The sequence below is a fragment of the Raphanus sativus genome, chromosome 6, assembly GCF_000801105.2.
Source record: "Raphanus sativus cultivar WK10039 chromosome 6, ASM80110v3, whole genome shotgun sequence".
NCBI classification, from domain to species: Eukaryota; Viridiplantae; Streptophyta; class Magnoliopsida; order Brassicales; family Brassicaceae; genus Raphanus; species Raphanus sativus.
Genome location: NC_079516.1, coordinates 9,636,122 through 9,662,332, shown reverse-complemented (window position 1 = coordinate 9,662,332; position 26,211 = coordinate 9,636,122). Strand labels below are relative to the sequence as shown.

The window sequence follows — 26,211 nt, the reverse complement described above, 5'->3', positions numbered from 1 at the left end:
AATTTTGATGATTGGTTTGATGATTTATTTAATTTATGATTTATTCATAATGAGATTTTGTATGTTAAGATCAAGTGGAAAAAAATTAAACTGATGATTGGTACAGAGTGACACTAGGTAACATAACAATAATTGTTTAAAGTTTCACGCATTAATATTATGTTTATTTTTATAAATTAGAAGTCGTTTCTCAATTAGATTTTGTATGTTAAGATCAAGTGGAAAAAATAAAAATTGATGATTGGTACAGAGTGACATTAGCTAACATAACTAATATTTTGTTTTATTTTTATAAATTAGAAGTCGTTTCTTAATTATTTGTACGAAGATAAATTATAAGATGATTATGCTATTTGAGATATTTGGTTTGTGATGTTTATTAATTTATCGAGTATTAATTTACAGAGTTATTTTTAAAAATAATGTCGATTTATGTTTTAAAAGTAACTAATTGTTATAATAATTCTTATTAATTCAATATACATATATTACTGACTTCTCACAATATATGTATATTGAATTAATAAGAATTTGTATAACAATTAGTTACTTTTAAAAATAATGACGATTTAATATTTTAATATATATATATCTTTAAATTAATATATAATATATTTTATAGTTAAACAATAATCAAGCAAAAGTATTTGTATAAATATATTTTCTAAAATATTTTTAATATGTAAGTGTTTTTAAAATTTGAACACAATAATAAACTATTTTGTGTTTGATAGATAATTATTTTTTATGTGAAATATAAAATTTTCTAGAATTTTCCACGCATTTACAAGCATTTGTGTAAATTATGGACATGAAATAAAACCACGCTTGATAAAAAAAAATGCATGTGATAAGTGAAAGGGACTACTACAACATTCATGTTCGAAATTGCGCTAGGCGCGAGTCGGGCGGCGACGTCGGGCCTAGCGAGTTATCAAAAAAGCGGTGATTAAACGGGGAGTACTCGGGGAGTAATTTTTAGTTATATATATATATATATTTTTTTTCATCAAATAATTGATATATTTTAATTCATAAGATATATTATAAATTTATAACACAAAGCTTATACTCCAAAATATATTGAAATTTCTTCTAATACACATCTAGTTCAAAATACAAAAGCTAATTTCTATACACGGGATACACCAAAAAAAGATTGTCTTGATCTTAAGAATATACAAAAAGTAAGTTATAATCTTTAAAGATCAAGTTATCACTGTGTAGTAGAGAGATGTGTTAGAAGTTATATCTTATACATTACACCTGCAAACAAAAAGAAAACGATGTCAGCTTGACTTTGAAAGCAAAAACAAACAAAAACAAAAACATGACTTGAAAACAAAACATCACGTTCCTCATTTATCTCTGTTCTTTCATTTTAAACACACCACCAGAAAACTCTTTTCCACACAATTTACACTTAACTTTGTCTAGACTTCTTGAATCACACAAGACTCCATACTGCCATCCTACATCATTTGAGTTACGCTTAAGAGGTGGAGGCCTATCTGTCGGTGGATCATCCATTGATTCCTAAGTGACATAATGAAACAAACCATCAGTAATATCCTAAATAATTATTAACAGAACATGAGGAAAAAAAAGTCAACTGAAAACATATAACTCTTTACTCTTTAGCCAGAAAAATCATACACAATCTAAAAACACAGTTAACTAGTTGAACCAAAATCAAGTCTTTTAGTAACAATGAAGAAGAGCAGAGACCTTTATCTTCAAGAGAAATACGACATTTATCTTATACTAGTAGTAAACTCAGACATAATGAACACATATGAGAAACTTCACAAAATTAACAAAAGCCAAAATATGAGTATATTAACCACGATGAAACAAGATGAAACAAAAGCCAAAAGATAAAACAAGAACCCAGAAACTAATTGAAGTCAAGTAAACACAAAGAAATAAAGAAGGAAATCAAGTGAAAATAGATATCCAGTACCTGATTTGGTCTTAGATTTGAACACTCGATTTGTTCTTGGGTTGAAACTCAGAGATCGTGATATTAGGGTTTCTTCCACAAATAAAATCTCAAACTCAACTTAGTATAATTAAAGAAAAGATCAGAGCACTTGGAAATAGGAAAAAAAAGTATGGGCTTCGTGTTTTGTTATAGATAAATATGGAGAATTGGCCAATTGGGCCTACTCGGATTACACAATTATACGGTGATTTTTTAATTATTCGGTCAAACGCGAGAATAACTTGTTGACCGCCTAGACTAGCCGAATTGAGTGTTTTCTCCACGCTAAGGTGACGCCTAGCGCCTACTCGGCCGATTACTCGGCAACTAGGCCGCGTTTTTGAACACAGCAACATTGTATGTATATTAACCAATTAGACGAAAGTGACCATATTGGATTGGGTTCGGTCCGACCAAAACCGATCGGTTATAATCATGAAGCCCTAGTGTCTTAAAACCTTTCGCTTCCTCCATTTCTTCGAAACGTTTGTCTGCGTCCAATTCTTCGTAACGAGGAGGAACGAATCCGAAGAACATGGAACAATGGTTAGTTTCTCTGTTCGATCTTCTTTTACTTCTATGAACCGTTCTTGACAGTACAGTAAGCTTCAAACTCTGACTCTTAAATCTTAATGTTTGATTTTTTTTTAGTGGAGAAAGTTTGAGGAAGCGAGATGTAGTGGACAGAATCAGTGCGTTACCAGAACCTTTGATTCTGCAGATATTGTCTTTACTCCCAACAAAACTTGTCATAGCCACAAGTGTTCTGTCTAAGCGATGGCGGTGCGTTTGGAAAATGGTGCCGGTTCTCCGGTTCGAATCCAAAGGAGATATAAAGAAATTCGCAGAGAGTGTTTCCAAGTCTTTGCTTTCACATAAATCTCCCATCTTGAACACTCTCCATCTGAAACTAAACGATAGATGCGACGACGTGTACATTGGAGTATGGGCTGGAATCGCAATCACACGCCACGTGCGTGACCTCGAGCTTGATCTCCACTTTGGTTATAGCGATCCCCCCATCAGATTTCCAAGCAGCTTGTTTTGTTTCGACACGCTTGAGACCTTGAAGTTCAAGCATCACGTTCTTCTAGATATTCCTTCTTTGGTGTCTCTCAACTCCCTTAGAACTCTTCATCTTCACTCTGTGGTTTACAAAGACAGTGAGTCTATTCGAAACCTTTTCTCTAGCTGCCCGAATCTTGAACATTTGGTCGTCCATCGATCTTATAACGATGTGGTGAAATTCGTTATCGAGTCTCCATCTCTCAAGACGCTGTCTCTTTACGGTGAGAATTTTGTTGGAAGAGAGAATGGGATTGGGGGATATGTGATAAACGCTCCTTCTTTGGTACGCTTGAATATTCAAATGTTGAAAGGTTATGAGCATTGTCTTATTGAGAACGCGCCTGAGCTGCTAATAGAGGCGAATGTTAGCAATGTTTCGAATATAACCAATGAGACTATTATGGCTTCTCTTAAGTCTACCAAACGTCTTTGCTTGGACTTATCACCTTTGCAGGTAACTTCTCGGGTTTGATTGATTGAACTATTTTTTTTTTTTTTGTAATAATACTAATAAGTGTCTCATGGACCAGATTGCATATCCTACTGGAATTGTCTTCTATCAGCTGGTATATCTTGAGATGTATTCACATAAAGTTGAGTGGTGGAATCTACTTGCAGTAATGCTTGATAGCTCTCCTAAGCTACAAGTTCTTAAGCTCACTGATGTAAGCAATTTCAGTTTTTGAAGGTCTGTTAATTAATAATAATAATATACATTGCTTTTCCTTTGTGCAGGATTCGTCTCAACAACCAAAGTTGGTTTCGGACAAGAAAAATATGGAGCCGGGGAAATGGAACCAACCCAAGTGTGTCCCTCAATGTTTGTTGTGGCATCTTGAGACATTTGTGTGGACACGACCTGATTGGATAAGAGAAGAAGAGAAAGAAGTGGCCAGATACATTCTAGGCAATGCACGACACTTGAAGAAGGCAACCTTCATCATAGAACCCATTGAATCGAAAAGGCTCTTCAGGTTAGCAAAAAGACGAGAAATGCTCAACGAATTGCCTGCTGTCGTCAGGGCTTCCAGTTCTTGCCAACTTGTGTTCCAGTCCGAGTGATCTTATTATTATGTATGACACTCTCTTTATCTTGAGATTCTTACTGCGTGCTGTTTTTTTTTTAAATAGATTTATTTTGGTTTTGATTCTGCTTTATTGCGAAAGTTTTTTGGTTTCACAACTTCACAAACTCATCGATGAGTTTTTCATTGATTGTAGAATTGATTTCACAATATAAGCATTCCTCAGCTCTACAATTTCCATCGAACATTTAATTTTTCCCTTATCGCCCAAGTATCACAGATTGTGTCATCTCGTTGACTGTTATCAAATCCTTAAACTGGGATTCACAGTCGCTCGCGTTGACTACAAATGTGGGTTGTTTAGGTGATGGAAGATCTGATGTTGTGGTGAGCATGGACAGCAACTCAAGTGTGTTAGGCCTTTCTGCTGGTTGGTGTTGAACACAAAGCAGACCAATCTGAACACACCTACTAACCTCAGATGGGCAACATGAGTTAGTAACAACTTGGTCTAGAAGATTAGTTCCTTTGTTTTCAGACCAAAAATCCCATGCCTGTTGTGGTTTCAAAATAAGAGGGAGAAAGGTTTTAAAACAAGCAGTGGAATCTCCCATACTTGATGGGAATCAAATACCTGATGATGTATCACTTACATATGCAAGAAGGGTTTTTCCAGCATGGCTGAATCTTGAGATCTTCTCTCCGCTAATGATTTCTAACAGCAGAACTCCATAGCTGTAGATGTCGGATTTCTCAGAGAACACCCCAGTCCATGCATACTCAGGAGCCATGTATCCTCTGCACTTGCATCAAATTACTTCAGATTATAACTAAAAAAAATCCTAGGCAATCATGTTTTCAAAGATAGGTTCTTACAAAGTTCCTACAACACGGCGAGTGTTGTCCTGATATTCGGTTCCTTGATACATCCGAGCCAATCCAAAATCTGATATTTTTGGGTTCATCTTCTCATCCAAAAGAATATTGCTCACCTTTAGATCTCGGTGAATAACTTTGAGGCATGAGTCACGATGGAGATAGAGAAGTCCACGCGCAATGCCTTTGATGATACTGAATCTCTTAGGCCAATCAATCTCAAGCTTTTTTCTTGAATCTATGCAATAATACAGTGTAAAGAACTACCAGAAAAGTGTTTTACACATAGAGAAAATTCATAATCGTAAAAGGATGAGGCAAAAAGAGACCAACCAAAGAGAAAAGTATCAAGGCTTTTGTTCGACATGAATTCATAAATCAATAGCCTCTCTTCTCCTTCAATGCAGCATCCCAAAACCCGAACTAAGTTTTTGTGTTGTAGTTTTGAGATAAGTACTATTTCATTCATGAACTCTTCTTTGCCCTGCCCTGAGCTGCTAGAAAGCCGCTTTACAGCAATTTCTTTACCATCTTGCAGCTTTCCCTAAAACAGAAATGCACAAGGTCATCTCGAGAAAATATATAAAAAGAGAGCAAAGAGGATTAAAAGTTTCTGACCTTGTACACAGAACCAAATCCACCTTGTCCAAGTTTGTTTGATAGACTGAAATTATTTGTAGCATTTTGTATGGTCTTCATCTCAAAAAAATCTAAACCTGGGACATCTTGTGGTTTCAAATCATTCCTACATGCATCTTTTGATTTATAAGCTGAAATTTAAGTTAATAGTTGTTGTTAGTGCCTAGCATCTAGTAATCATATATAATGGAAATACTCCTTTTTATTCTATTTTAGATTATTATTATGTTGACAAACAAATGAATAGATGAAATCATGAATGTTTACCATTATTTTTTACTCTGCATCTCCAGAAACGAAATGAAGCAAAGCCCAAAATCACAAAAAGGATAAGGCTAACAGTAGTAGCAACAATGGTCTTCTTGCGCTTATTTGCATCTGAGAAATACAGGACAGCAGATTAAACTATCAAGAAGATGAATATTATTGAAGTAGAAGATAAAATAGCAAAAGACAAAGAAGTCTGTTTATTTTGTCTGCTAAGCCATACCTAGCTCAGAACGTGCAAGACGAATGGAAAGAAGCTCTCCTCCCGCAGAAAACTGCACCGCGTCCATTAAGTCATGGTTCCATACTAAACATCCAATTCCACTAATATAAGAAAAGGCCAAGCATGAACAATTCCGGAAGCAACTTTGGTAGCATTCTTCAGCATTCAGAGAATTTACAAATTTGTAATTATCTGGAGGCTTTATGTTGGCAACGGGATGGAAGACATTTACATCTTCACCGGTGGAGTTTCCTTGACAAAGTAGCTCGGTTCGCCTCACACAACCATCACTCCAGTTTCCTCTTTTCCACTCTTCAATGGATTTAGGTACAAACCCTTTGAAGCATTTACATTTTGGAGGAACCGAACCAACACACAACCCAAAAGGTCCACATACACCGTATATAGCGCATGAATTGGCTAATGGAGCCTCATAGTACAGATCCCAGTTCGTTCCATTGTAACGAAAAATCTTCATTAATCCCTCTGGTGTTAAAACTGAGCGTGAAATTTTGTAGTTTCTTTGGAAAAAAGACAAGTATCCTGACCCATTTACATCCTGGTGAAGACTGAATGTACTTGTGAATGACTCATCCATTAGAGGTATCCCAGTGAACCTCGTTTTAGCCCATGGACCACTTCTCCAGTAAGGTCTCGAACCTCTCATAATAAACCCTTGTGATGGCACTTGTGGTGTAATCTCACCCACAAACTCGCCAGGTGATGGATCAGTGTAACTTTTCCAAGAAGTCAGAACCCGCTTCTCACCGGTGACGAGGTTATACATCAGAAACGAGGAATGTAGAAGAGTATCGCCAAGATGGTCAAAGCTTTGCCATAGAATTCTTCCGGAGACTTTGTCTACGACCATAAGACTTCCGCTGTCTGAAAGCTCTGCATGAGACCCGTTAGATGCGAAAGTCTCTCCACTGGACCAGACAATGCCATCTTTGCCACTAAATAAGAGAAGACTTCCCTTGCTGGTGATAGCTAGATTTGCGGTGGAGTCTGTAACAGGCTTTTCTCTATTGGCCACCCACACAACCACGCGAGGAATGATGCCCTTGAACCATACTCCAACATACTGATGATTCTGTGTGTTATTAGGGCTGAAGAACCCCAGTTCATAAACACCATCAGAGGAGCTGAGAGTTTGTCCTATTGACAAAGGACTTGTTGGCGTTATAGCTGCATATGTAAAACTTAAGAGCATGGCAGACAAGAACAAGCAAACTAACCTCGTCATCCCCATGAGCGTTCTTGTGTCTCCAAGAACAATCTCTTTTAAGATTAATGTAAGAGACGAACAAGTATGCAAGAGAAAAGTAAGCCAAGAAAACAAAACTCAATACTTAGTGAAGTAAAATTCTCTAAACAATGTTGATCAAGTGCCGATCTTCCACGATTCTATATTACTTTATTCACGATCAACTTAATCCTTGTTCTATAATGCAAATTAAATAGTAATACTAATGCTTACCGGTTAGCCAAATGCATTGAATCTTTGAATTCCAGTATTTAACTTAAATTAAGGAATTGAGCGTGCAATGGTTGACCTCGTATTTAAAATTGTGTCATTTCCATGTATTTGTTAATTCGTTAAACCTAATTCCGTTTTATCCCGTCAACCATGAACCAGCGATATATATACTGTATATATATATATACACATTTATTTTATTTTTATTTTGTTTGACAAAAGGAAATATATAAACATCTATCTATGTTCGGCTTGAGAGCTTTTACTCCAACCCAAAAAATCTACCTAAATTCGAACCGTAAAAGCCGAAACCAGATTCGAACTGTTATACAAAAATAAACAAACGGAACTTATGAAGTTAGTATTTTGGAACTTTATTATATTCCGAACTAAAATCTGAACTAAAATCCGAATAGATCTGAAATTAGTTAAATATGTTAATCTTTTTATATATGTTAAATGTGATGATTTAGATATTTAAGAGTATTCAAAATATTTTTCTAATTTGTTTTATTTGTTATTTTGAATATTTTTAGTCAATTAGATAGTTTAACTAAATTTTATTAAATTTGTAAAATTATATATTTATAATTAAAAATAGATATTTATAATTAAGATTATATAATTTTCTAATATTGCATATATATTTTATATATATTTTTACAAATTTTTTATTTTTTTCTTTGAAAAAAAATAAGTTTTTTTGCGGGTCAGCGGGTACCCGCGATTCAAATCCGGCCGACCCGCACCCGTTCCGCTTAAACTCGACTCGACTGGCACCCGCATGTTGAATTTTTTGAATCGGTCGACCCACATCCGCTCCGCAGCGGATCAAATGGGACGGGACCCGTGGGTAAAAACTCAAATTCCCAGCTCTAACCTCACCTTTAATAACTTTCCCACAGCACAAGTTGTCACCAATTTATCTGATCAACGGGTGATAGTTTGTCTTGTGGAAATTGGTGACAAATTGTCTTGTGAGAATTGGTGACAACTTGTCATGTAGAAGGGTTGTTAAAAGGTGAATGTCAAACGCACTAACAGTCTAATTATGAAATCAGTGAGGATTTAAAATTGAAAGGTTGGGGTCGATGCTCTGCAAAGTTAACCTGGAATTCACCGGATGGATTTGTTACATTCTCATACAAACCACTAGACAAAATAACAAAATGATGAGCGGACTTAAGTAAATGACCAGAAAATAATACAAGAACACACGTGGAAGCACTGTAGTCTATTGATCAAAGTTTTAAAGTTTCTGCACTTATGTTTAGATTTCAAATCTCAGATAAAGCAATTTTTCAAGCAAAAAGTTTGAGTTTTAATCCTCGAAAAAATGAATTATGCAAAAAATTAGAAAAATGCTTACAAAAGATTTTAGACTCAGAATGATGAAGTCAAATGTGAATGGTAATGAAATACTCTTTCTAGTAGAAGAAGATGATAAAGTCGAAATATATATCGGTGATCCACAGTATATTTTCCAACAAGAAAATATATACCAATATGACCAATGTAGAGAGATTCATAAAGAGTGCTGGTGGGCTGGTCGTCGGTCTAACATCTTCAACTTATTTAATGGTTCTGGGCCAGTGAGAGGCACTCGAGCCAACCCTCGAGACTTACCAATCTTTAATGCTGTGAATTTTACGATTTAACTGAAGCAAAAGGTGTGTTTCAGGAAAAAAAAAACTGAAGCAAACGGCCAATACAATTTGAAACAATTTACATATTGTACTTAAATTTGAATTGATTTATATAGTTCAATGGGGAACTGATTCATGCTAAAAGTAAAGCCAAGTTGTTCTTTTAACCACAGAGGTAGATATCTATTCAAATTTGCCAATAAATAAATCATTTGATAATTTTTTTTATCCACTTGGCTTTAATGTAAAGACTATTTTCGCTCTTGTGTGGTAGATAAGAAAAAACACAAACAAAATCTCTTATCCAACTCATGTTGCCACGTGGGCAGATGTAGTTGGTGAAGCAGATACTAATCTAATCTGACCAAAACCAGTTGGGCTAATTCAAAACCACAAGTAGTTCTAGTGGACCTTGTTCCTTGTACTCTTTAACAGTTCCCTGCAGACCATTACTCAATAATCATCGTCTCTTGGTGACAGAAGAGAAAAAGTTTAAGCAAAAAAAATGGCAGCACAAGCGCTTGTGTCTTCTTCACTTACCTCCTCTGTTCAGACAGCTAGACAGATATTCGGCACAAAACCAGCTGTGTCCGTATCACAGAGGAAGTTGGTTGTTAAGGCTGCCTCAACTCCACCTGCCAAGGTACATGATGCTCTCTATTTACTTAACAAACAGTGTGAACTGAATAGTTTCTGATCGTGGATTTGTGTGTTTTGGTTTCAGCAAGGAGCAAACAGGCAATTGTGGTTTGCATCATCACAGAGTCTCTCTTACTTGGATGGCAGGTAATAATTACAAAGATTTGATTTCTTTAATCTTCAAGACGTGTAAAGTTTATTAGAAAACTGATTTCTTTAACTGGAGAGTTGCTGTGATTCTGCAGCTTACCTGGCGACTTTGGATTTGACCCGCTTGGTCTTTCAGACCCAGAGGGTACTGGAGGGTTCATCGAGCCGAGATGGCTAGCCTACGGAGAGATCATCAACGGGCGGTTTGCTATGTTGGGTGCAGCTGGAGCTATTGCACCTGAGATTCTAGGAAAGGCCGGTCTGATTCCAGCAGACACTGCTCTTCCCTGGTTCCAGACCGGTGTGATTCCACCTGCAGGGACGTACAGCTACTGGGCAGACCCTTACACACTCTTTGTTCTCGAGATGGCTTTGATGGGTTTTGCTGAGCACAGGAGGTTGCAGGACTGGTACAACCCAGGATCTATGGGTAAACAATACTTCTTGGGTCTAGAGAAAGGTTTCGCCGGTTCAGGTAACCCGGCTTACCCCGGTGGACCTTTCTTCAACCCTCTAGGGTTTGGAAAAGACGAGAAGTCGATGAAGGAGTTGAAACTCAAGGAGGTCAAGAACGGTAGACTGGCAATGCTCGCCATCCTTGGCTATTTTATCCAGGGACTAGTGACCGGTGTGGGACCTTACCAGAACCTTCTTGATCATTTGGCGGATCCCGTCAACAACAATGTCTTGACCAGCCTCAAGTTCCACTGAGGTGATCATAACATATCATATCATACCATCCCATGGTGTTGTCTGTTGGTCTCCCATTCTCTTGTATCCTACAGTCTTGTTTCTTTCTCTTTGGTACCATCAGTTTCTTTGTGTTGTAACACCATGTGTAAACATATTCGTCTTTTGTAAGAAATGACAATATCAGTGGCCATAATGAAACAACTTCTAGGATTAATGGTTGGTATTTAGCAATAACCAAAAAAACTCAGTTAAAATATTTAATTGTTATGAAATTATGTAACGCTTGAAAAGCACACTCATCACAAAGAATATCAATGTGAACATTTTTTTAGCTAGCTCAGAGTTTTCTTTTCCATAGATTTTTTCCTGAGACATTGTCTATAGCAATAAGATAACACTTTGGTAGCTAAAAGTTGAAAAGTGACAGATTTAAAACGAGAAATAATTATATATAAAAAAGGTGAAATGTACACAAGAACACTGTTTCCATAGAAACTTATAAACATATTAATAAATAATCAATATAAGAAAGAAAAATCATCGCTTAAAAGAAAAATCCCTCAAGCTAATACTACTAATCTCATGCTGGTGAGTTCTTATTTGTCCAGGTCCAGGAGGAAGCTCCACAGCTGAAGAAGAAGAAGAAGGCTTCCTCATGTTCTCTGAGTCTCCTTCCCTAAACCTAGAATGATGCTTCGCGGAAGAAGAAGAAGAAGGTTCCTGTTGAGACTCAACATCCCACGTATCGAAGTCAGAGTTTCTCCTCGGAGATATTGAGTTAGCGAAACTTTCATCAGCGCTTCTGCTTCGTTTGTGGACGTTGTGGAGGAGATGGATCGGAGAAGAACCGTGTGATGGTGTAGCTGGACGGCTAGAGAAAGGCGTCGTTGACTCTGAGGTTCTTCCATGTTTCATCTGCTTCTTAGCTGTGTGATGCCAACTCTTTAAAGCGATCGCTACTCTCTCGTTGAACACTGTTGGTTTCATCTTGGAACCCATCTACACAAAAATATTCAAAACGTTCAGAATTTTAAACTGAAAAAGTTCCACACTCTATTGCTTAGTTTTATGTCTTTGTACCTGAGTAACAAGAGCGTAAAGAGGAAGAGTAACATAGCTGCAAAGAACCTGTACAACAACTCTGCATAGATTGACAGATTGTGACTTTGTTAGATTTTAAAGGGGTATGATTGGTTAAATCTTAAAGATTTTACTTACCCAACTGAGATTCTGATGACAACATCTACAGTGTTCTTGTGGAAACAGTTCTCGAGCTTGAACTCATACTATAGAAAAAACAACAAGTGTGTATTTCTTCAGTAAAGGCTGCTTGAGAAATTGGTGATGGAGAATGTGGAATTACTATGCTTGCTTACCGTAGTCCAGGCAAAGAAGGCTAGTTGAAACGCATTCTGCAAATTGGCAAACATGTTTGTTTTTTTAATATTTGTTTTCAATCATGTTTTCTTTTGTTGTAAGGAAGAAGGAAAAAGATTGTGAAAGTTTATGTATATGGTACCGTGAAAAGGACTAAGTGAACGAGGAAGAGAATGAAACGAGGACGACCGAACCAGAAGAGATGATCACCGGGCTGAACAAGCGGCATGCCTTTCACTATGTCCCCTTTCTCTTGGATTAGAAGTCCTAGTTTTGTTATTATCACTTGAAGTTTTGTTCCAACTATAAGTATCACCTGCAGTTTGTTTGTTTTTATACATTCATCCTTGTTAAAGAGACGTAACCGTAACCGAAAAATGCTTCTTGTAAGAGGTTTTGTTGCTTACTACTAAGGGAATGAATGGTTGCCAGAGGTAAGAATTCAATCCTGTTCATAAGAAAGAAAGATCAAAAATATATATATTAGTTTTGGGAAAGTTGTGAAAGGGTTTTAAGAGATATTTTGAAGATGATTGTACCGTTTGTGTTGGTCAGGAGGAATAGCACGGCCACAAACCATATAACAGGACTGATCTCGACGATAGTTTTGAAGTCTTCTTCTAATGATCTCTGAATGTACTTTCGGAAATCGAACCTCGCATCACTCCCTGGAGCCAAATGAGCCTGAAGAAGAAGAAGAACAAAAGATCATTTGAAATGACGTGAGAACTTTGTCTTAAGATTTAAAGAGAAGACCAAAAAGGTTTTGAGTTGTTTTACCATAATGAAACCATGTCTCAGCGTTAAGTAATCAACTTTGGTTACTGATCCAAAAAACTGTCTGAAGAAACATGCGATCCACAGTGTAACAGTCGATTTGCTCCAGAAGTTAAGATGTCTACGCCCGAAAGATGTATCCCTCGCAAACCTAAACCTCTCAGGATCTGCATTACTCAAAAAAGATGCCTCGTTGTCTTTGTCTCATCTGTTCAAAGTTTGTAAGCTATATGTATATACCGTGTGAATACTGATATTCAATTGTCTTTGTCTCCTCTTCCCACCTCTTCCATCTTCTCATCTGATGTTGAAGTAAGAAACAAAGGTAAATCCATTCTTTAGCAAAAAAAAAAGAAGCAAGATCTCAACCAGTTTTGACCATAATGTGGATGTAAGTAACGTGAGAGAATGTACCTTGGTCTTTCCCAAAGCATAAGTAAGAATGCAGTAGATCACATGACAAACAGCAAGAACGAAAATGAATATATGCAGCTGATGCATCCCGTAGGACGATACAAAAGCCACTTGTCCCTGGAAACAAACATTTAAAGAATCATATGTCAAAAATTTCGAAATAAGGGTTTTACATAATTAAAGATAAGATTTCTGATGAAGAGTGAAGTTGTTTACCTTCTCTGCACACTTGTCATAGCCTTTGGTAGCCAAACTTCTTCGAGGAATGAAAGATTCGACTAACTCCAGAAGCTTTCGACCCGAGTTTTCGTCATCTCCTTGGTCATTTCCCGTATCTTCTTTCTTAGGTGGGTACTTTTTCAACTCTTCGGATCTACTGCAAGGGCGCATTGATGCTGCGACGCTCTCGGAGATGCAAATTTGTGAGATATAGTTTTGTCCAATTGTTAGCAGTAGTGAGATGAACCCCATCAGCATAAGCTCTGCAAATTTTACATTTAAGTCATTACAAGCAAAAAGAAGACTAAGCTCTATATTTAAATAAATCTTTGGGAGGGAAATAATAAAATTTAAAACTAATATTCAGAGCCTTTTTTTACCTGCTTTCACCTTTTCAAGAGCTTCATACAGAGCTTTTTTATTCTTCCTTTTAAACCACTGTCATAAGTAGATGGATTTGTTATTATGTTTTAGCATCAGAAACAGAGCAACAATCATTATGAAACCAACGCAAACACAAAATAAAATAAAACATAAACCACCTTTTGGATTTGGCTGTTTCGAACATAAATTACTTTTAATCTATGAGATCAAATTTAAATTTTGGGATGATGAAGAACTAAACTAACACAGAAACAGAGCAAAAAGAAGAAACAAAGAACCAAGAAGAAATAAAAAGCCTCAGAAACAGAGCAAAAAGAAGAACAGAGAATCAAGAACACCTAAAAACTGACTCAGAAACAGAGAATCAAGATTCAAGAAGGAGAAAGAGGTAAATAAAAAAGGGACTTACTGTTCCTAATTTGTGAATCAGTTTCTCAATGATGATCGAAATTAGAAGCAAGAAGAAGCAAACCACGGCGACCGCCCACGTGGAAGTCTGCTGTAGCGTTCTTTCATACACCTTATCATCAGCCATTAGAGCTCACAGAACAACCTCAAGCGAGAATAGCCTAATTTTTGAAAAGTTTTCTCCCCGTAAATACTATCTAATATACTATAGTTTCCACAGAATTTAAAATTCAGAAACGCAGTTTGATAGTATTACTTTATTTTGTCCACTTCTTTCTTTCTTTGTTTATTTGCAATCATGAAATAAGTCTTTTATGTCATAATATAAACAGAGAGACGAAGGTGAACGAAGACTACCGGCGAGTAGGCATTTCTTGAAAAGTTCCAAGTTTTTGACTTTGAAACCATTAATATGACTTTTTCAATAACATCCCGTGTGTTTTGTTTTTCTTCCTCTTGCCGTGTGTATTGTTTAGTTCTTCATTAATGTTTTCAGACTTTCAGTACAACTTCTCCTCCTGCATGTGTTTCTTTTGTTTTGATTGTGAATTAATTATTTACGTCAAAATCTTGATGTAACCGAAAGAAAGACTAGTTAAAGTTGCCGACAAAACAAACGATTACTCAAAAGGTATGTTTAATTAATCTGAAAATGTTCGAAACTTTTTGTCTTCAAGTCTTTAAACGTACCGAGAGTTTCTTCCAGGTAAGAGAGATTTCTCGCAAATCTGAAACTCGTTGTGCATAGCTGTGACTTTTGGAATTTCTTTCTCCTCCAATTTTTTTTTCCTTCAAGCAAAAAAAACAAACTTTGATAATATCTGAGTCAATCAAAACGAAACACCGAAGCCTATAATAAATAATTATTTTAAATGACATATGATTGTTTATCTTATATTTAGAATGTGATTGGGAAAAATGGAATAAATAGGAGGAAAATAAAAGGCCTGTTTCACTCAATATCCTAATTTAAATCGGTAATTAGGTAGGACTCATCAATATAAAAACTGTATTTGCATACCCGGGTATCAAGGGACCGCGCAATTACCTCCCTATCCACGCAAGGTGAGAGAGTTGCTAGAGGTTTAGGCTGTAGCCGAATTTGGGCTAGTGTTATTGTATCATGTGTCAGATAGTATGTCAGTTGGTGTCAGGTTCAGATTCTGCAGCTAAATATTTACGTGTGGCAAAGAAGGGCGCGTGACGTCTAGTTAGAGCATCCCTATTGGGGGATGTTAAACGAGGTTCACCAAATTCCCCAAAAAAAAATATTAAAATAAATCAATTTTTATAAACCTCTTCCCCGCGAGTTCTTCTCATTGAATCTGTATCATCATTATTTCGCGGACCATTCGACACGTGGCGGTCCGCGGTTGGTTCGATTATTCCTTTAAAAAAAAATCAAACAGTAAAAAAAAATAATATTTTTTTTGTGAACCTCCCCATAAAATTCACTGATAAAGATGCTCTTATTCGGTTAAATGAGGGCAGAGACTGATTCTTTCTATTCCTCTCCTTGATCTCATTTTTTAATCAAGTTCGATATCTGGTCTTGAGGGAGCTTCGGCCCCAATACAGACCTGGGTTCGAATCCCGCTGGTTACTGGAGAACTAACATTTCGGCATCGCCAGGGACAAGAGACCGACATGTGGACTGATAACGTAGGCTGCAAACACGTGACTAGTCTGGACCCACTTCTGTGAAAGCCAGGATACCTCTGTATAATCCAAAAAAAAAAACGTTTAAACTCTCAAAATTGGCCTTAATCGTCAGTTACAAGGTTGGTATATTTTCCATTAATGATTAATGTGTAATTAACAAGATTGAATATTCGTAAGATTGAATATTCGTCATCAAGAGCTTTCACATGAGATAATAATAAGCTAAAAAGATCATAGCTAAATACTGGTGTAACTCAAAACAAAATAAAAAAGGATTTCACTCGATAGTGTGGGATAAAATTTGTAAACTATTAACAAAAAAAAGTTTAATACTCAAAGACCTAAAAAACCTTTAATCTTGCACTGCTTGAGAAGCAATTATGATTGTTATTACAATATCCTAACTTTCTTCTCGCAAGGATTTTAAAAGGAAGATATTACCGTTATACAAACTCCTTAGAGATTAGTAGCTCTAATTCATCATAAGAATCTTATGAATGGAAGAGTATGTTGGCAGCGAGAGAACTCCTTAAAAAGGGTGTGAGATATACGGTAGGGTCTTAGTTTAATATCGCGATTCTGGCATGACACATGGATCTCGGTGGCACTACAGAAAACCTGTGTTTAACGACTGCGGGTTGCGACTAATAGTGTAGTTGCAAAATTTAACGACTACGTACCGACTATTTAGCAACTACACTGCAACTTCGTCAAATTGGTCGTAAATCAGTCTCTATATAGAGACCAAATTGTTTAGTCGCCAAAACAGTTGTAAACTAATGACTGAACGTCGACTGATACGAAGTCGGTATACGTTAGTCGCATATCAATCGCCAAATTTGAGACTAATTTGGCGACTGATGTATGTTTTTATAACTCAACTGTGAATCAGTTATTAAAAACCGGTACAAACACGTGGTTTACATTTTTGGGTAGGCATACATAATTTTTTGTTAGGCAGTCGCATATCAGTCGCCACATTTGCAACTGTTTCTGCGATTAATGTGTTTTTTTCATAACTCAGTCGCTAATCAGTCAGTAAAAACTGTTACAAACATGTGATTTACATTTTTTGTTGAGCGTAACTAATTTTTTGTTAGGCAGTCGCGAATTAGTCAAAAGTTATATTTATATATATGTTTCAAACCAAATTCTTCTCCTCACTCGTACAAAAACCAAAAAAAATCAAAAAAAAAAATTTCAAAAAAAATAAATGAAAGTTTAAAAGAAAACAAGTTTTATGCTATATACAATGTCCGAAAATTACAAATATTCAAATTTTAGAGAGTGGATATACATGAGGATCGATGAAGAGACGGGAAAATTATCGGAGGAGTTCATACCGGGGTTGAGCAATTTATGACATTTGCAAACAATCAACCTCTTAACACAGAGCAATAACGGTAAGTTTTCTCTGCACATGTACTGTTTGCCAGAACGATAAATTTCTCTCGGGACCAAAAATTTGGAAACATATATATAGTAGAGGATTTACCACAGACTATTATGTTTGGTATAAGCATGGAGAAGAAATTGATATGACATTAGCAACGAGTTATGTTTAGAATATGTGTTCTACGTAAATAATAGTAATCTAAAAATATTTGGAAAACACATTCCGCGCTTAACCTACTGTTCTAAATCTGTAGAAATCGAAATCTACACATTATTATAAATCTAAAACTTGTAGAAATCGGAATCTACACATTTACTGTAAATCTAAAACTAGTAGAAATCGATTTCAAATATGTTTGAGGTATTCTACATATAGTAGAATATAGATTATACGGATAAAGATAATTAGTTCCGAAAAAATAAGGGAAGAGAATATTTAGAAATATTCAGTTTTCTTATTTTTATTAATTTGATTTTTTTAAACGTGATTTAGAAAAGAAAAAAAAGAAAAATGTGATTTAAAAAAAAAGATCGATTTAGAAAAAAGAAGTAAAACATGATTAAAAAATCAATTTAGAAAATAAAATTGATTTAGAAAAAAAGAAAAACGTGATTGTCTTTTTCTTAAAAGAGAAAAACGTGAATTTAAAAAATTGGATTTTTAATATTTTTAAATTTTTTTAGTTAAAAAATATTTTAATATTTAACAACTGTTTTGTTAATTGTAATTTCGAATTTTTAATTAAAATTAAGGGCGGTATTACCATTCTAAAAATATTTAGTCTAATAAAACATAAAGTATATGATATTAGCCTAATAGGACATAGTTTAAGCCTTAAAAAACTATTTTCCCAAATATAATAAGTGCTGACAAGGTGAAACCACCTTGCACCAAATATATATTGAAAATAGAGAAATTGCATTGTATAACCTCAAACAAATTATGATTTAAGGCCTAACCAAAAATCCTACATCACTTATATAACTTGCCTCTAATATATAATATTGTTATATTGCCTCCACATTCAACCGGTGAAACCTACGACCAAAAAAAATTAAATAAATAATTAATTATTGTAATAAGTAAAATATGTGGCACGTTGTATTCACTCTCATCTCTCAGGATAATTATATAGTATTGAGGAGATGAATATGAACGTGGTCTTTCATTATTCACATATCTTCTTGAACTGTATTTCTTCCCACGAGAAGGACAACGATGAAGACATAGACGGTGAGCAGATACAACAATTGTTTTCATTTCTTTTTTTATTTCTCTTAAATCATTGATTCTCACATCATGCTTTAGTTTCATACTCTGTTTTCTTTTTTTTGGTGATCTAATGGTAAAGAATAACGATGACAGGCGGGTAAAAACGTCGTCGTATAAGAAAAGAAAGGAGAGAAGATGAAGAGATCTCTATATAGTGGTGAAGAATAACAATGGTAAACGAAATGAATGTGTATCAACATGTTTGAAAAAAATAAGAACTGAAGAAGATGAACTCACCATTTATACTATATTCGGGAAAATGAATAGTATAGTATATATATTATTTGGTGTAGCTATTTATGTAAGGTTACCATACTATTTGAAACATGTTTTTATACTATTCTATTTGGATTTATACTTCTTTGATTAGGATTTAGCTTTACTAATCAGAAGTGTGTTTTGTATTGTTATATTTTTTTCAAATAAGATTGTGGGTGTGGTTTTACTCCTTCTATACTATTTAAGTATTATAGAAAATAGAAAATACGCAACATCTTAACCAAGTAAATGTGCCTTCAAATGTCTAATATTGGGAAATAATTAATAAATTGTATTTGGGTTTATAGATTTCTGTCTAGGGTTTAGATTTACTAAGTAGAGGTTTAGTATAGTAAACCATATTATATACATTCCATTTGGGTTTATACTTTCTTGATTAGAAAATATGCAACATCATAACCAAGTAAACGTGCCTTCAAATGTCAAATATTGGGAAATAATTTATAAATTGTATTTGGGTTTATAGATTTACTAAGTAGGGGTTTAGTATAGTAAATCATATTATATACATTCCATTTGGGTTTATACTTTCTTGATTAGGGTTTAGTTTTACTAATCAGTGGTGTGTCTTGTATTGTTATATTTTGCGGGTGGGGAGGATTTACTATTTACATTCCATACATGGATACAACATTTCATACTATGTATTATGTATTTAACAAGTAAATGTGACTTCAAGTGTCTAATATTACAAAATAATTTATACATTGTATTTGAGTTTACAGGATTTTACCTAAGGTTTAGATTTACTAAATAGGGGTTTGGGTATAGTTACAGCAGTTTTGGGTGGGTTTATTTTGCATAGTAGTCATCGGTTTTGGGTTGGTTTATGGCTTATATTTGGGTTTAGGGTTTAGTAATTAAGATTTAGAATTTAGTATATAAAGAGTAGGGATGAGGTATGTTTAGGTCCGGCCCTGGGCAAGCAAGAGCTTTAGGCACCATGCAGAATAAGACTTTTTTTAGGGGCGCCATAAAACTGTTAAGTTTCTTTAGTGTAGTGGCTTAGAGACTTGTATTCTTTTCTTTCAGGTAGGAAGCTTGATTCCCCCTGCTCCTTTTTCTTTTCCTTTTTTTGTTTTAAATTATAGTGAGTATAAAATGAAATGTATGGAATATACATCACTTTAGAACAAATCTTAGTTTCTTCCTTTTCTAACCATATTAGTTTCTTTTATTATATTAAATATGATGTGTAAAATAAATATCAAACGAAAACGTAATTAATAATTCATTATTCTTTAAAAGCAGTTTATGTATTAGTTTTTAGTTCTTCTCAACTATTTTTTTATTATTCTAAAGTAGCTATGTTCTCATTTGTTATGACTGTTACTAAAATTGTTGTTTTCCCGTCTTCTGTGTGTGCGTTCTTTAAGAATAGTTCATGTTATTAGAAATTAGATATGTTTTCTGGAATTGTATGAAAATTCAATAAAGTTTTATAAATGAAAATATTGTTAAATTTATTTTAGTCCTATGAAGTTTTTATGGAATTTCATTAGCTATAAACAATGCTGTCAAAAAAAATTACAAAACGGTTGAAATATTAATTTTGAAAAATAAAGAATAGCTTTTCCCCAAACACAAATTACTTATTGTGTAGTATTTTTTTCCAAGATTGTAACTCATAAAATTTGTATGTCTCGTGAGTGTGATTAAACAGATTGTCGATGATATGATAATAGAACATGAATATATTGAAATATTTGAATAATAGATTTTTATAAATGGTTTTTTAAAAAAGTAATGAATATTGTTATAAACAAAATAATAATGTTTGTGTTCTCTAGGAATAAGTTTTAATGATATTTTCTTTGCTGTGATTATATAAAAATTATAGCTAAGGGGCAATATTTTTTATTTACGCTTTAGGCGTCACATAACTCCAGACCGGCACTGGGTATGTTTAGTATTTAGGGGTTGTATGTGGGGTTATAATCTTATACTAATTCAACAATATGAAATAGAACAACCAATGCATATATATGTGGTCAGTAAACGTATATGTGGATGGCTTCTCCTTTTTAATGTGCAACAGCTTAAAAATGCTTTTGACCTATAAACAGAAAGGATATAACTGAATATTTTATGGCACAAATGTTAGATAATACATTATGTCAAAATCAATGCTCTACACTTAATTTTTTTTCCAAACTTGGTCATTTCACAAATTCTCCCTTAAAAATAAGTATAAAAGTTTTGAAACAATGTATAAGTTGCAACCATATGTTGTAATTATAACATTTTTTATATATTTTCTTGTTGCATTAATACTATTACATTGCAAGAAACTAATTAACTGCATATTTGCAATGTTGTTTGCTACAAATTTTATGTAGTAATTATTTGTCACTGTTTATGGTTGCAGAAATAAGTTGTACATATACAACAAAGTTGTTATAAAAATATTGTTGCAATAATAAGACAGTTATAGCAACCACTCAAATTTGTCACATATATGCAACAAATGTGAATTTGCAACAATCAAACAGCAAGACACTAAAATTTGTCACGTTTTTCTTACAAATTTATTTTTGCAACAGTATATTAGTATATTGCAACAATATATCATTATTGCAATATTACAATTTTCTTGTAGTGCTAAAACATTTTTGGTGAATAGACACTACAAGAAATATGGGTATTGGTAGCAGTTCACGGTAGCACGAATTCACAAAGTGCTACGAAAACAAGTTGAATCCGATACCCGACCTTTTTATAGCGTTATTTAAACGCTAATGAAAAATTTTATTAACCCGGGAAAAAAAAGAATAAAAAATACATTAATAGCGGTAAAAGTGTCGGGTTTAGCTCTTTAGCTTATGTTTTTTTTTACTTTTCCTCATCTTCTCCTTCGCTTCGTAACCATCGACGAGGCAAAACAGTGAAGCCTCAGCTCGAATCCGACATTTCTCGAAGATCTTCCCCGCTGTGGTGTTGTCGTCGCCGGCGGTCAGATTACAGGTGAAACCCAATTTCGATTTTGTCTGTCTGAACCCTAGATTAAGTTTTTAGATTTTGGCCGATTAATTTCTTTAAGTTCTTTCCACTTTTACAATTTTATGATTTCGATTTGGGGACATGAGGATTAGAGGTTATCAATTCCAATTTCGATTTGAGGACATGAGGATAGAGATTATCAATTTCAATTTCGATTTGAGGATATGAGGATTAGAGATTTTCAAATCAGTTTCGGATTTGATATCTTGAGGACTGAAGTTTGATTCTTTTTGTGGCGATTACGATTTGATTTTTTGTTTGTTCTGTTTTGATTTGCAGGTTTGAGCTTATCTCTAGAGTGAAGTCGTTTATTGAGGTGATTTTTTGTTGACAATTTTTTTGTTGATTGTTTTTTGATTGTGTGAGTTTTAGTATCTGAATGTTTGACGATTGAATAGTTTATTGCTGCTTATGTGAATGACAATGTGTGTGTTTGGTGTTTGACATACTGTTATGTTTTTTGTTTGTTGGTTATGGGTGAGAAACTTAGAGCATAAAAATGGTGGAAAAGGCATGGGTTCATCTAAACAGGTAATGAAAAAAAAAATATATTATAGTTACTGATTTTTGTGTGATGAAAAGAGTTTAATTTATGCTTTCATGTGTGATTCAGAGCTGATCCTGGTTATGAGAGAGGTGCGAGGGAGTTTGTGAGGTGTGTGGGTGCAGATATAGCAGAGTCTGAGCTGATCATTTGCCCATGCGCAGACTGTCGCAATGTTGATCGTCACTCAGCCGGTGTTGTTGTTGATCATCTAGTGACTAAGGGAATGGATATGAGTTACAAGATGCATGAGGATTGGTATCATCATGGAGAAGTATTATCAGGGGCTGGCTGTAGAAGCGATGCAAGTGATAGGAACAGAGAGATTTTAGGGTTATATCAAGCAGCTGAGTTTCTCGATGAAGATTTTGTTAGGCAGCGTAATGTAAGTGAGGTTGCTGAAGGTGAAGATAAGGCAGAAGATGAGTTTCTTGCTAAGCTAGCAGATGCAGAAACACCTCTGTATCCAAGTTGTGCTAACCACAGCAAGCTCTCGGCGATAGTTTCCCTCTTTAGGATAAAGACAGAGAGTGGTTGGTCTGACAGAAGCTTCGATAGGTTGCTTGAGACTTTGCCACAGATGCTACCAGAGGATAATGTCTTGCACTCATCGTTGTATGAAGTGAAAAGGTTTCTGAAATCTTTTGATATGGGTTATGAGAAGATACACGCTTGTGTGAACGACTGTTGTTTGTTCAGGAAGGAGCTTGAGAAGCTAGACAACTGTCCGAAATGCAATGCTTCAAGATGGAAGATTAACAAGCGCACAGGTGATGTGAGGAAAGGTATTCCACAGAAAGTTCTGAGGTATTTTCCGATAATCCCACGGCTGAAGAGGATGTTCAGGTCAGAGGACATGGCGAAGGACTTAAGGTGGCATTTTAGTAATAAGAGTACTGATGGAAAAAGCAGGCATCCGGTGGATTCTGTAACTTGGGATCAGATGAATGACAAGTACCCGTCCTTTGCTGCTGAAGAACGGAATCTCAGGCTAGGGCTGTCGACTGATGGGTTCAATCCTTTTAGCATGAAGAATGTGAACTACAGTTCTTGGCCTGTTTTGCTTGTCAACTACAACATGTCACCTGAGAAGTGTATGAAGGAGGAGAACATCATGTTGTATTGCTGATTCCTGGTCCAACCCAACCTGGAAACAATATTGATGTGTATCTAGAACCACTTATAGAGGATCTAAACCTGTTGTGGGAGAAAGGAGAGGTCACATATGATGCATTCAGTAAGAGCACTTTCACGTTAAGAGCAATGCTTCTCTGGACCATTCAGGATTTTCCTGCGTATGGCAATCTTGCAGGGTGTAAGGTAAAAGGAAAAATGGGATGTCCTGTATGTGGGAAAAATACAGATAGTATGTGGCTGAGTAATTGCAGGAAGCACGTATATATGTCACATCGGAAAGGTCTACCACCGAGACATGCTTATCGAGGAAAGAAATCATGGTTTGATGGTAAAACCGAGTATGGGAGAAAGGGTAGGATTCTGAGTGGGCGTAACATTAGCCAAATACTCAGAAACTACAAGAATGAATTTGGAAATGTGAAAGTATCTGGAAAGAAGAGGAAGATGAAAGAGGCTGTTGGATCTGAGTCAAATACAGATGATGAATCCAGTGAATCAGAGGAAGAGGAAGAAGCAGTAGATGAGGAGGAGCTATCTAGATGGAAGAAGAGGTCAATATTTTTCAAGTTGCCTTATTGGGAGGTATGTTTCTTCTATATTTGACTTCGTTTTAAGAATTGTTCTATGTCTAGCTTTCTTTGACACTCTTATGTGATTGTTTTGTATAGGAACTTCCAGTGCGACACAATTTAGACGTGATGCACGTGGAAAGAAATATTGCTGCAAGCCTAATCGCAACATTGTTGCATTGTGGAAAATCAAAAGATGGTCTTAACGCTAGAAAAGATCTGGAACTGCTTGGCATCAGGAAAGATTTACATCCTCAACCCCGTGGGAAAAGAACTTACCTTCCTCCAGCACCTTGGTCTTTGTCCAGCAAAGAGAAGAAAGTATTCTGCAAGCGTCTCTTTGACTTTAGAGGTCCGGATGGTTACTGCTCAAATATATCAAGGTGTGTGAAGATAGAAGAATGTAAGATATCAGGAATGAAATCACATGATTACCATGTGTTGATGCAACAGCTTCTTCCGGTTGCTATTAGAGGTATGAACTGAAGCTCTTTTAACTTTGTATATTTGTACACAATTATATATTTTCACACTCTGATCTCCAATGGGTCTTTCTTACAGGGTTATTACCTAAAGGTGTTAGAATAGCTATTGGACGCCTGTCCATTTCCGTTGGATGTACCCATTTGAGAGGTATAACTTATATAGTAGAAGTTGTCATCTTATGGAGTCAATAATCATGGTTCTGAAATTTTAATAAATTTTATCTTATGCAGGTATATGAAAGTGCTGAAAGACTTCGTAAGAAATCCTGCAAGACCAGAGGGTTGTATTGCGGAGGCGTATCTCGCAGAGGAATGCGTGAGGTTCTGCAGTGAGTTCTTGAAAAAGACAACAAGTGTTGAGGAGAACACTGATCGTAATGCTGAGTTTGAGAGCAGCTCAATTCTAGAGGGCCGTCCAATATCCGCAGGAACTTCTTGTGTTCTTTCTCAGAAGGACTTGAACATTGTACATCTCTCTGTGATTCAGAACATGGCAAGCGTGGAACCTTATGTAGAGTAAGTCTTGAATTTTTTAATCCTTTTGAAAACCCTACTGCTAAGTGCTTCTACACTGAGGTTTTGTAAATAATTTTTCATGTGTTCTATTTGCAGCATGCACCTACAACATCTACAGGACACTAATGAGAGATGTAGACGTGATGCAACAACATTATGGAGAACCCATACGCAGAAATTTGCGACTTGGTTGAAAGAGCAGATACCAGTAACTTCAGAGGATCACGATGAAACACTGAAGTGGCTGGCCTATGGTCCTAGGGCAAGCTCAAGGTCTTTTAGTGGCTACATCATCAATGGTCTGCGGTTTCACACCATATCAGTTGATAGACAAACTCAGAACAGTGGTGTTCTGTATGAGGCAACAGCAATGTGTCGTTCTAGTGCAAAAGACACTTCTCAGATAGTTGATTTAGTAAGTTACTATGGCAGAGTGGTGGAGATTATACTGATCGACTACAACACATTCTACATTCCTGTTTTCCGCTGTCTATGGGCAAACATAGGAAACGGAGTGAAGGTAGAAGATGGTTTCACACTAGTCAACCTGAACCAAAGCCAAATGGCTTTTGCTAGAGATCCATACATCCTCGCCTCACAAGCCAAGCAAGTATTTTATTCCAGAGTAGATGAGACATCCACTTGGTATGTAGCTATGAGAGGTCCTACAAGAAGATACACTGAAGAAGATTGTGAAGATGGTCATGCAGATGTTGGTCCATTGCCAGCAGTTGTAGCTATGGATGATGATGACTTGGTTGATGATAGTAGAAATGCTCGGGCTGACTGTGAAGGAATTTATGTCTGAAAGGAAGAATGATTGAGGGCAGGAGCCTGTATTTTTTGGTTTTGTAATGAATTGTCTTGAATGATTGCGTGGCTTGATGATTGCGTGGCTTTATGATTGCGTATCTTGAATGATTGCGTGGCTTGATGATTGCATGTTTTGATTAACTGTCTGTTTTCTTAGTTCTGACTTAGTGTTTTTTCATTGTGGTTTACTATGTTGACACTAAACAATTTTTTAATGTTTCAGGTGAACCTAGATGGGGAATCGTAGGAACAAGCGTCTGAAGAAGAGT

At 35.5% G+C, this 26,211-nt stretch overlaps 5 protein-coding genes and 1 long non-coding RNA gene across 11 annotated transcripts; 3 read left to right on the top strand and 3 right to left on the bottom strand.

Annotated features, from left to right (window-relative positions):
* Positions 1–1,044: 1,044 nt before the first annotated feature.
* LOC130497003 (uncharacterized) lies at positions 1,045–2,142 on the bottom strand. Its single transcript, XR_008936058.1, has 2 exons — positions 1,964–2,142; positions 1,045–1,536 (listed from the first exon to the last, which is right to left on the bottom strand). It is a non-coding gene; the product is annotated as an uncharacterized LOC130497003 (long non-coding RNA).
* Positions 2,143–2,372: 230 nt separating this feature from the next.
* Positions 2,373–4,200, top strand: LOC130497000 (F-box/FBD/LRR-repeat protein At3g51530-like). Its single transcript, XM_056989787.1, has 4 exons — positions 2,373–2,530; positions 2,636–3,506; positions 3,583–3,717; positions 3,788–4,200. Exons 1-4 carry the CDS (start codon positions 2,520–2,522, stop codon positions 4,112–4,114), a joined length of 1,344 nt encoding a protein of 447 aa, XP_056845767.1. The 5' UTR covers positions 2,373–2,519; the 3' UTR covers positions 4,115–4,200.
* Positions 4,201–4,236: 36 nt separating this feature from the next.
* LOC130496997 (G-type lectin S-receptor-like serine/threonine-protein kinase At1g61500) lies at positions 4,237–7,653 on the bottom strand. 5 transcript variants are annotated; one of them, XM_056989782.1, is made up of 8 exons: positions 7,563–7,653; positions 6,083–7,363; positions 5,860–5,970; positions 5,572–5,723; positions 5,287–5,497; positions 4,954–5,191; positions 4,731–4,875; positions 4,237–4,631 (listed from the first exon to the last, which is right to left on the bottom strand). In XM_056989782.1, exons 2-8 carry the CDS (start codon positions 7,332–7,334, stop codon positions 4,338–4,340), a joined length of 2,403 nt encoding a protein of 800 aa, XP_056845762.1. In that variant the 5' UTR covers positions 7,335–7,363; positions 7,563–7,653; the 3' UTR covers positions 4,237–4,337. The 5 variants fall into 5 exon arrangements, 4 of the variants coding, with proteins under 4 accessions (XP_056845762.1, XP_056845763.1, XP_056845761.1 ...); XM_056989783.1 differs by lacking the exon at positions 7,563–7,653 and having other exon boundaries at positions 6,083–7,191; positions 7,321–7,535; XM_056989781.1 differs by lacking the exon at positions 7,563–7,653 and having other exon boundaries at positions 6,083–7,536.
* A 1,981-nt stretch (positions 7,654–9,634) lies between these two features.
* LOC108805748 (photosystem I chlorophyll a/b-binding protein 3-1, chloroplastic) lies at positions 9,635–10,904 on the top strand. The gene is made up of 3 exons (XM_018577688.2): positions 9,635–9,851; positions 9,933–9,994; positions 10,093–10,904. The coding sequence occupies exons 1-3, from the start codon at positions 9,714–9,716 to the stop codon at positions 10,706–10,708; spliced, it is 816 nt and encodes a 271-aa protein (XP_018433190.1). The 5' UTR covers positions 9,635–9,713; the 3' UTR covers positions 10,709–10,904.
* Positions 10,905–11,116: 212 nt separating this feature from the next.
* Positions 11,117–14,745, bottom strand: LOC108806563 (MLO-like protein 6). 2 transcript variants are annotated; one of them, XM_056989785.1, is made up of 14 exons: positions 14,627–14,745; positions 14,271–14,430; positions 13,858–13,915; positions 13,475–13,740; positions 13,259–13,375; positions 13,085–13,145; positions 12,848–13,011; positions 12,607–12,751; positions 12,475–12,515; positions 12,210–12,383; positions 12,067–12,102; positions 11,909–11,976; positions 11,771–11,831; positions 11,117–11,689 (listed from the first exon to the last, which is right to left on the bottom strand). In XM_056989785.1, the coding sequence occupies exons 2-14, from the start codon at positions 14,394–14,396 to the stop codon at positions 11,228–11,230; spliced, it is 1,779 nt and encodes a 592-aa protein (XP_056845765.1). In that variant the 5' UTR covers positions 14,397–14,430; positions 14,627–14,745; the 3' UTR covers positions 11,117–11,227. The 2 variants fall into 2 exon arrangements, with proteins under 2 accessions (XP_056845765.1, XP_018434210.1); XM_018578708.2 differs by lacking the exon at positions 14,627–14,745 and having other exon boundaries at positions 14,271–14,607.
* Positions 14,746–23,754: 9,009 nt separating this feature from the next.
* On the top strand, positions 23,755–25,937 carry LOC108807768 (uncharacterized). Its single transcript, XM_018580014.2, has 5 exons — positions 23,755–24,141; positions 24,228–24,603; positions 24,690–24,729; positions 24,845–25,129; positions 25,226–25,937. The coding sequence occupies exons 1-5, from the start codon at positions 23,755–23,757 to the stop codon at positions 25,935–25,937; spliced, it is 1,800 nt and encodes a 599-aa protein (XP_018435516.2).
* Positions 25,938–26,211: the final 274 nt, after the last annotated feature.

What these genes read in the sequence shown, in the direction of transcription:
- LOC130497000 (XM_056989787.1), top strand. An exon ending in TGGACTTATCACCTTTGCAG is followed by an intron (nt 3,507 to 3,582) that starts GTAACTTCTCGG and finishes CTCATGGACCAG; the next exon opens with ATTGCATATCCTACTGGAAT. An exon ending in AAGTTCTTAAGCTCACTGAT is followed by an intron (nt 3,718 to 3,787) that starts GTAAGCAATTTC and finishes TCCTTTGTGCAG; the next exon opens with GATTCGTCTCAACAACCAAA.
- LOC130496997 (XM_056989782.1), bottom strand. Translation starts at nt 7,334, where the DNA reads ATGGGGATGACGAGGTTAGTTTGCTTGTTCTTGTCTGCCATGCTCTTA. An exon ending in ATGCAGAGTAAAAAATAATG is followed by an intron (nt 5,724 to 5,859) that starts GTAAACATTCAT and finishes CTTAAATTTCAG; the next exon opens with CTTATAAATCAAAAGATGCA. An exon ending in CGCCGTGTTGTAGGAACTTT is followed by an intron (nt 4,876 to 4,953) that starts GTAAGAACCTAT and finishes ATGCAAGTGCAG; the next exon opens with AGGATACATGGCTCCTGAGT.
- LOC108805748 (XM_018577688.2), top strand. Translation starts at nt 9,714, where the DNA reads ATGGCAGCACAAGCGCTTGTGTCTTCTTCACTTACCTCCTCTGTTCAG. An exon ending in CCTCAACTCCACCTGCCAAG is followed by an intron (nt 9,852 to 9,932) that starts GTACATGATGCT and finishes TTTTGGTTTCAG; the next exon opens with CAAGGAGCAAACAGGCAATT. An exon ending in CTCTCTTACTTGGATGGCAG is followed by an intron (nt 9,995 to 10,092) that starts GTAATAATTACA and finishes GTGATTCTGCAG; the next exon opens with CTTACCTGGCGACTTTGGAT.
- LOC108806563 (XM_056989785.1), bottom strand. Translation starts at nt 14,396, where the DNA reads ATGGCTGATGATAAGGTGTATGAAAGAACGCTACAGCAGACTTCCACG. An exon ending in CCTCCTGACCAACACAAACG is followed by an intron (nt 12,516 to 12,606) that starts GTACAATCATCT and finishes TCTTATGAACAG; the next exon opens with GATTGAATTCTTACCTCTGG. An exon ending in TTTACGCTCTTGTTACTCAG is followed by an intron (nt 11,690 to 11,770) that starts GTACAAAGACAT and finishes ATTTTTGTGTAG; the next exon opens with ATGGGTTCCAAGATGAAACC.
- LOC108807768 (XM_018580014.2), top strand. Translation starts at nt 23,755, where the DNA reads ATGGGATGTCCTGTATGTGGGAAAAATACAGATAGTATGTGGCTGAGT. An exon ending in TCTTCCGGTTGCTATTAGAG is followed by an intron (nt 24,604 to 24,689) that starts GTATGAACTGAA and finishes TCTTTCTTACAG; the next exon opens with GGTTATTACCTAAAGGTGTT. An exon ending in AGCGTGGAACCTTATGTAGA is followed by an intron (nt 25,130 to 25,225) that starts GTAAGTCTTGAA and finishes TTCTATTTGCAG; the next exon opens with CATGCACCTACAACATCTAC.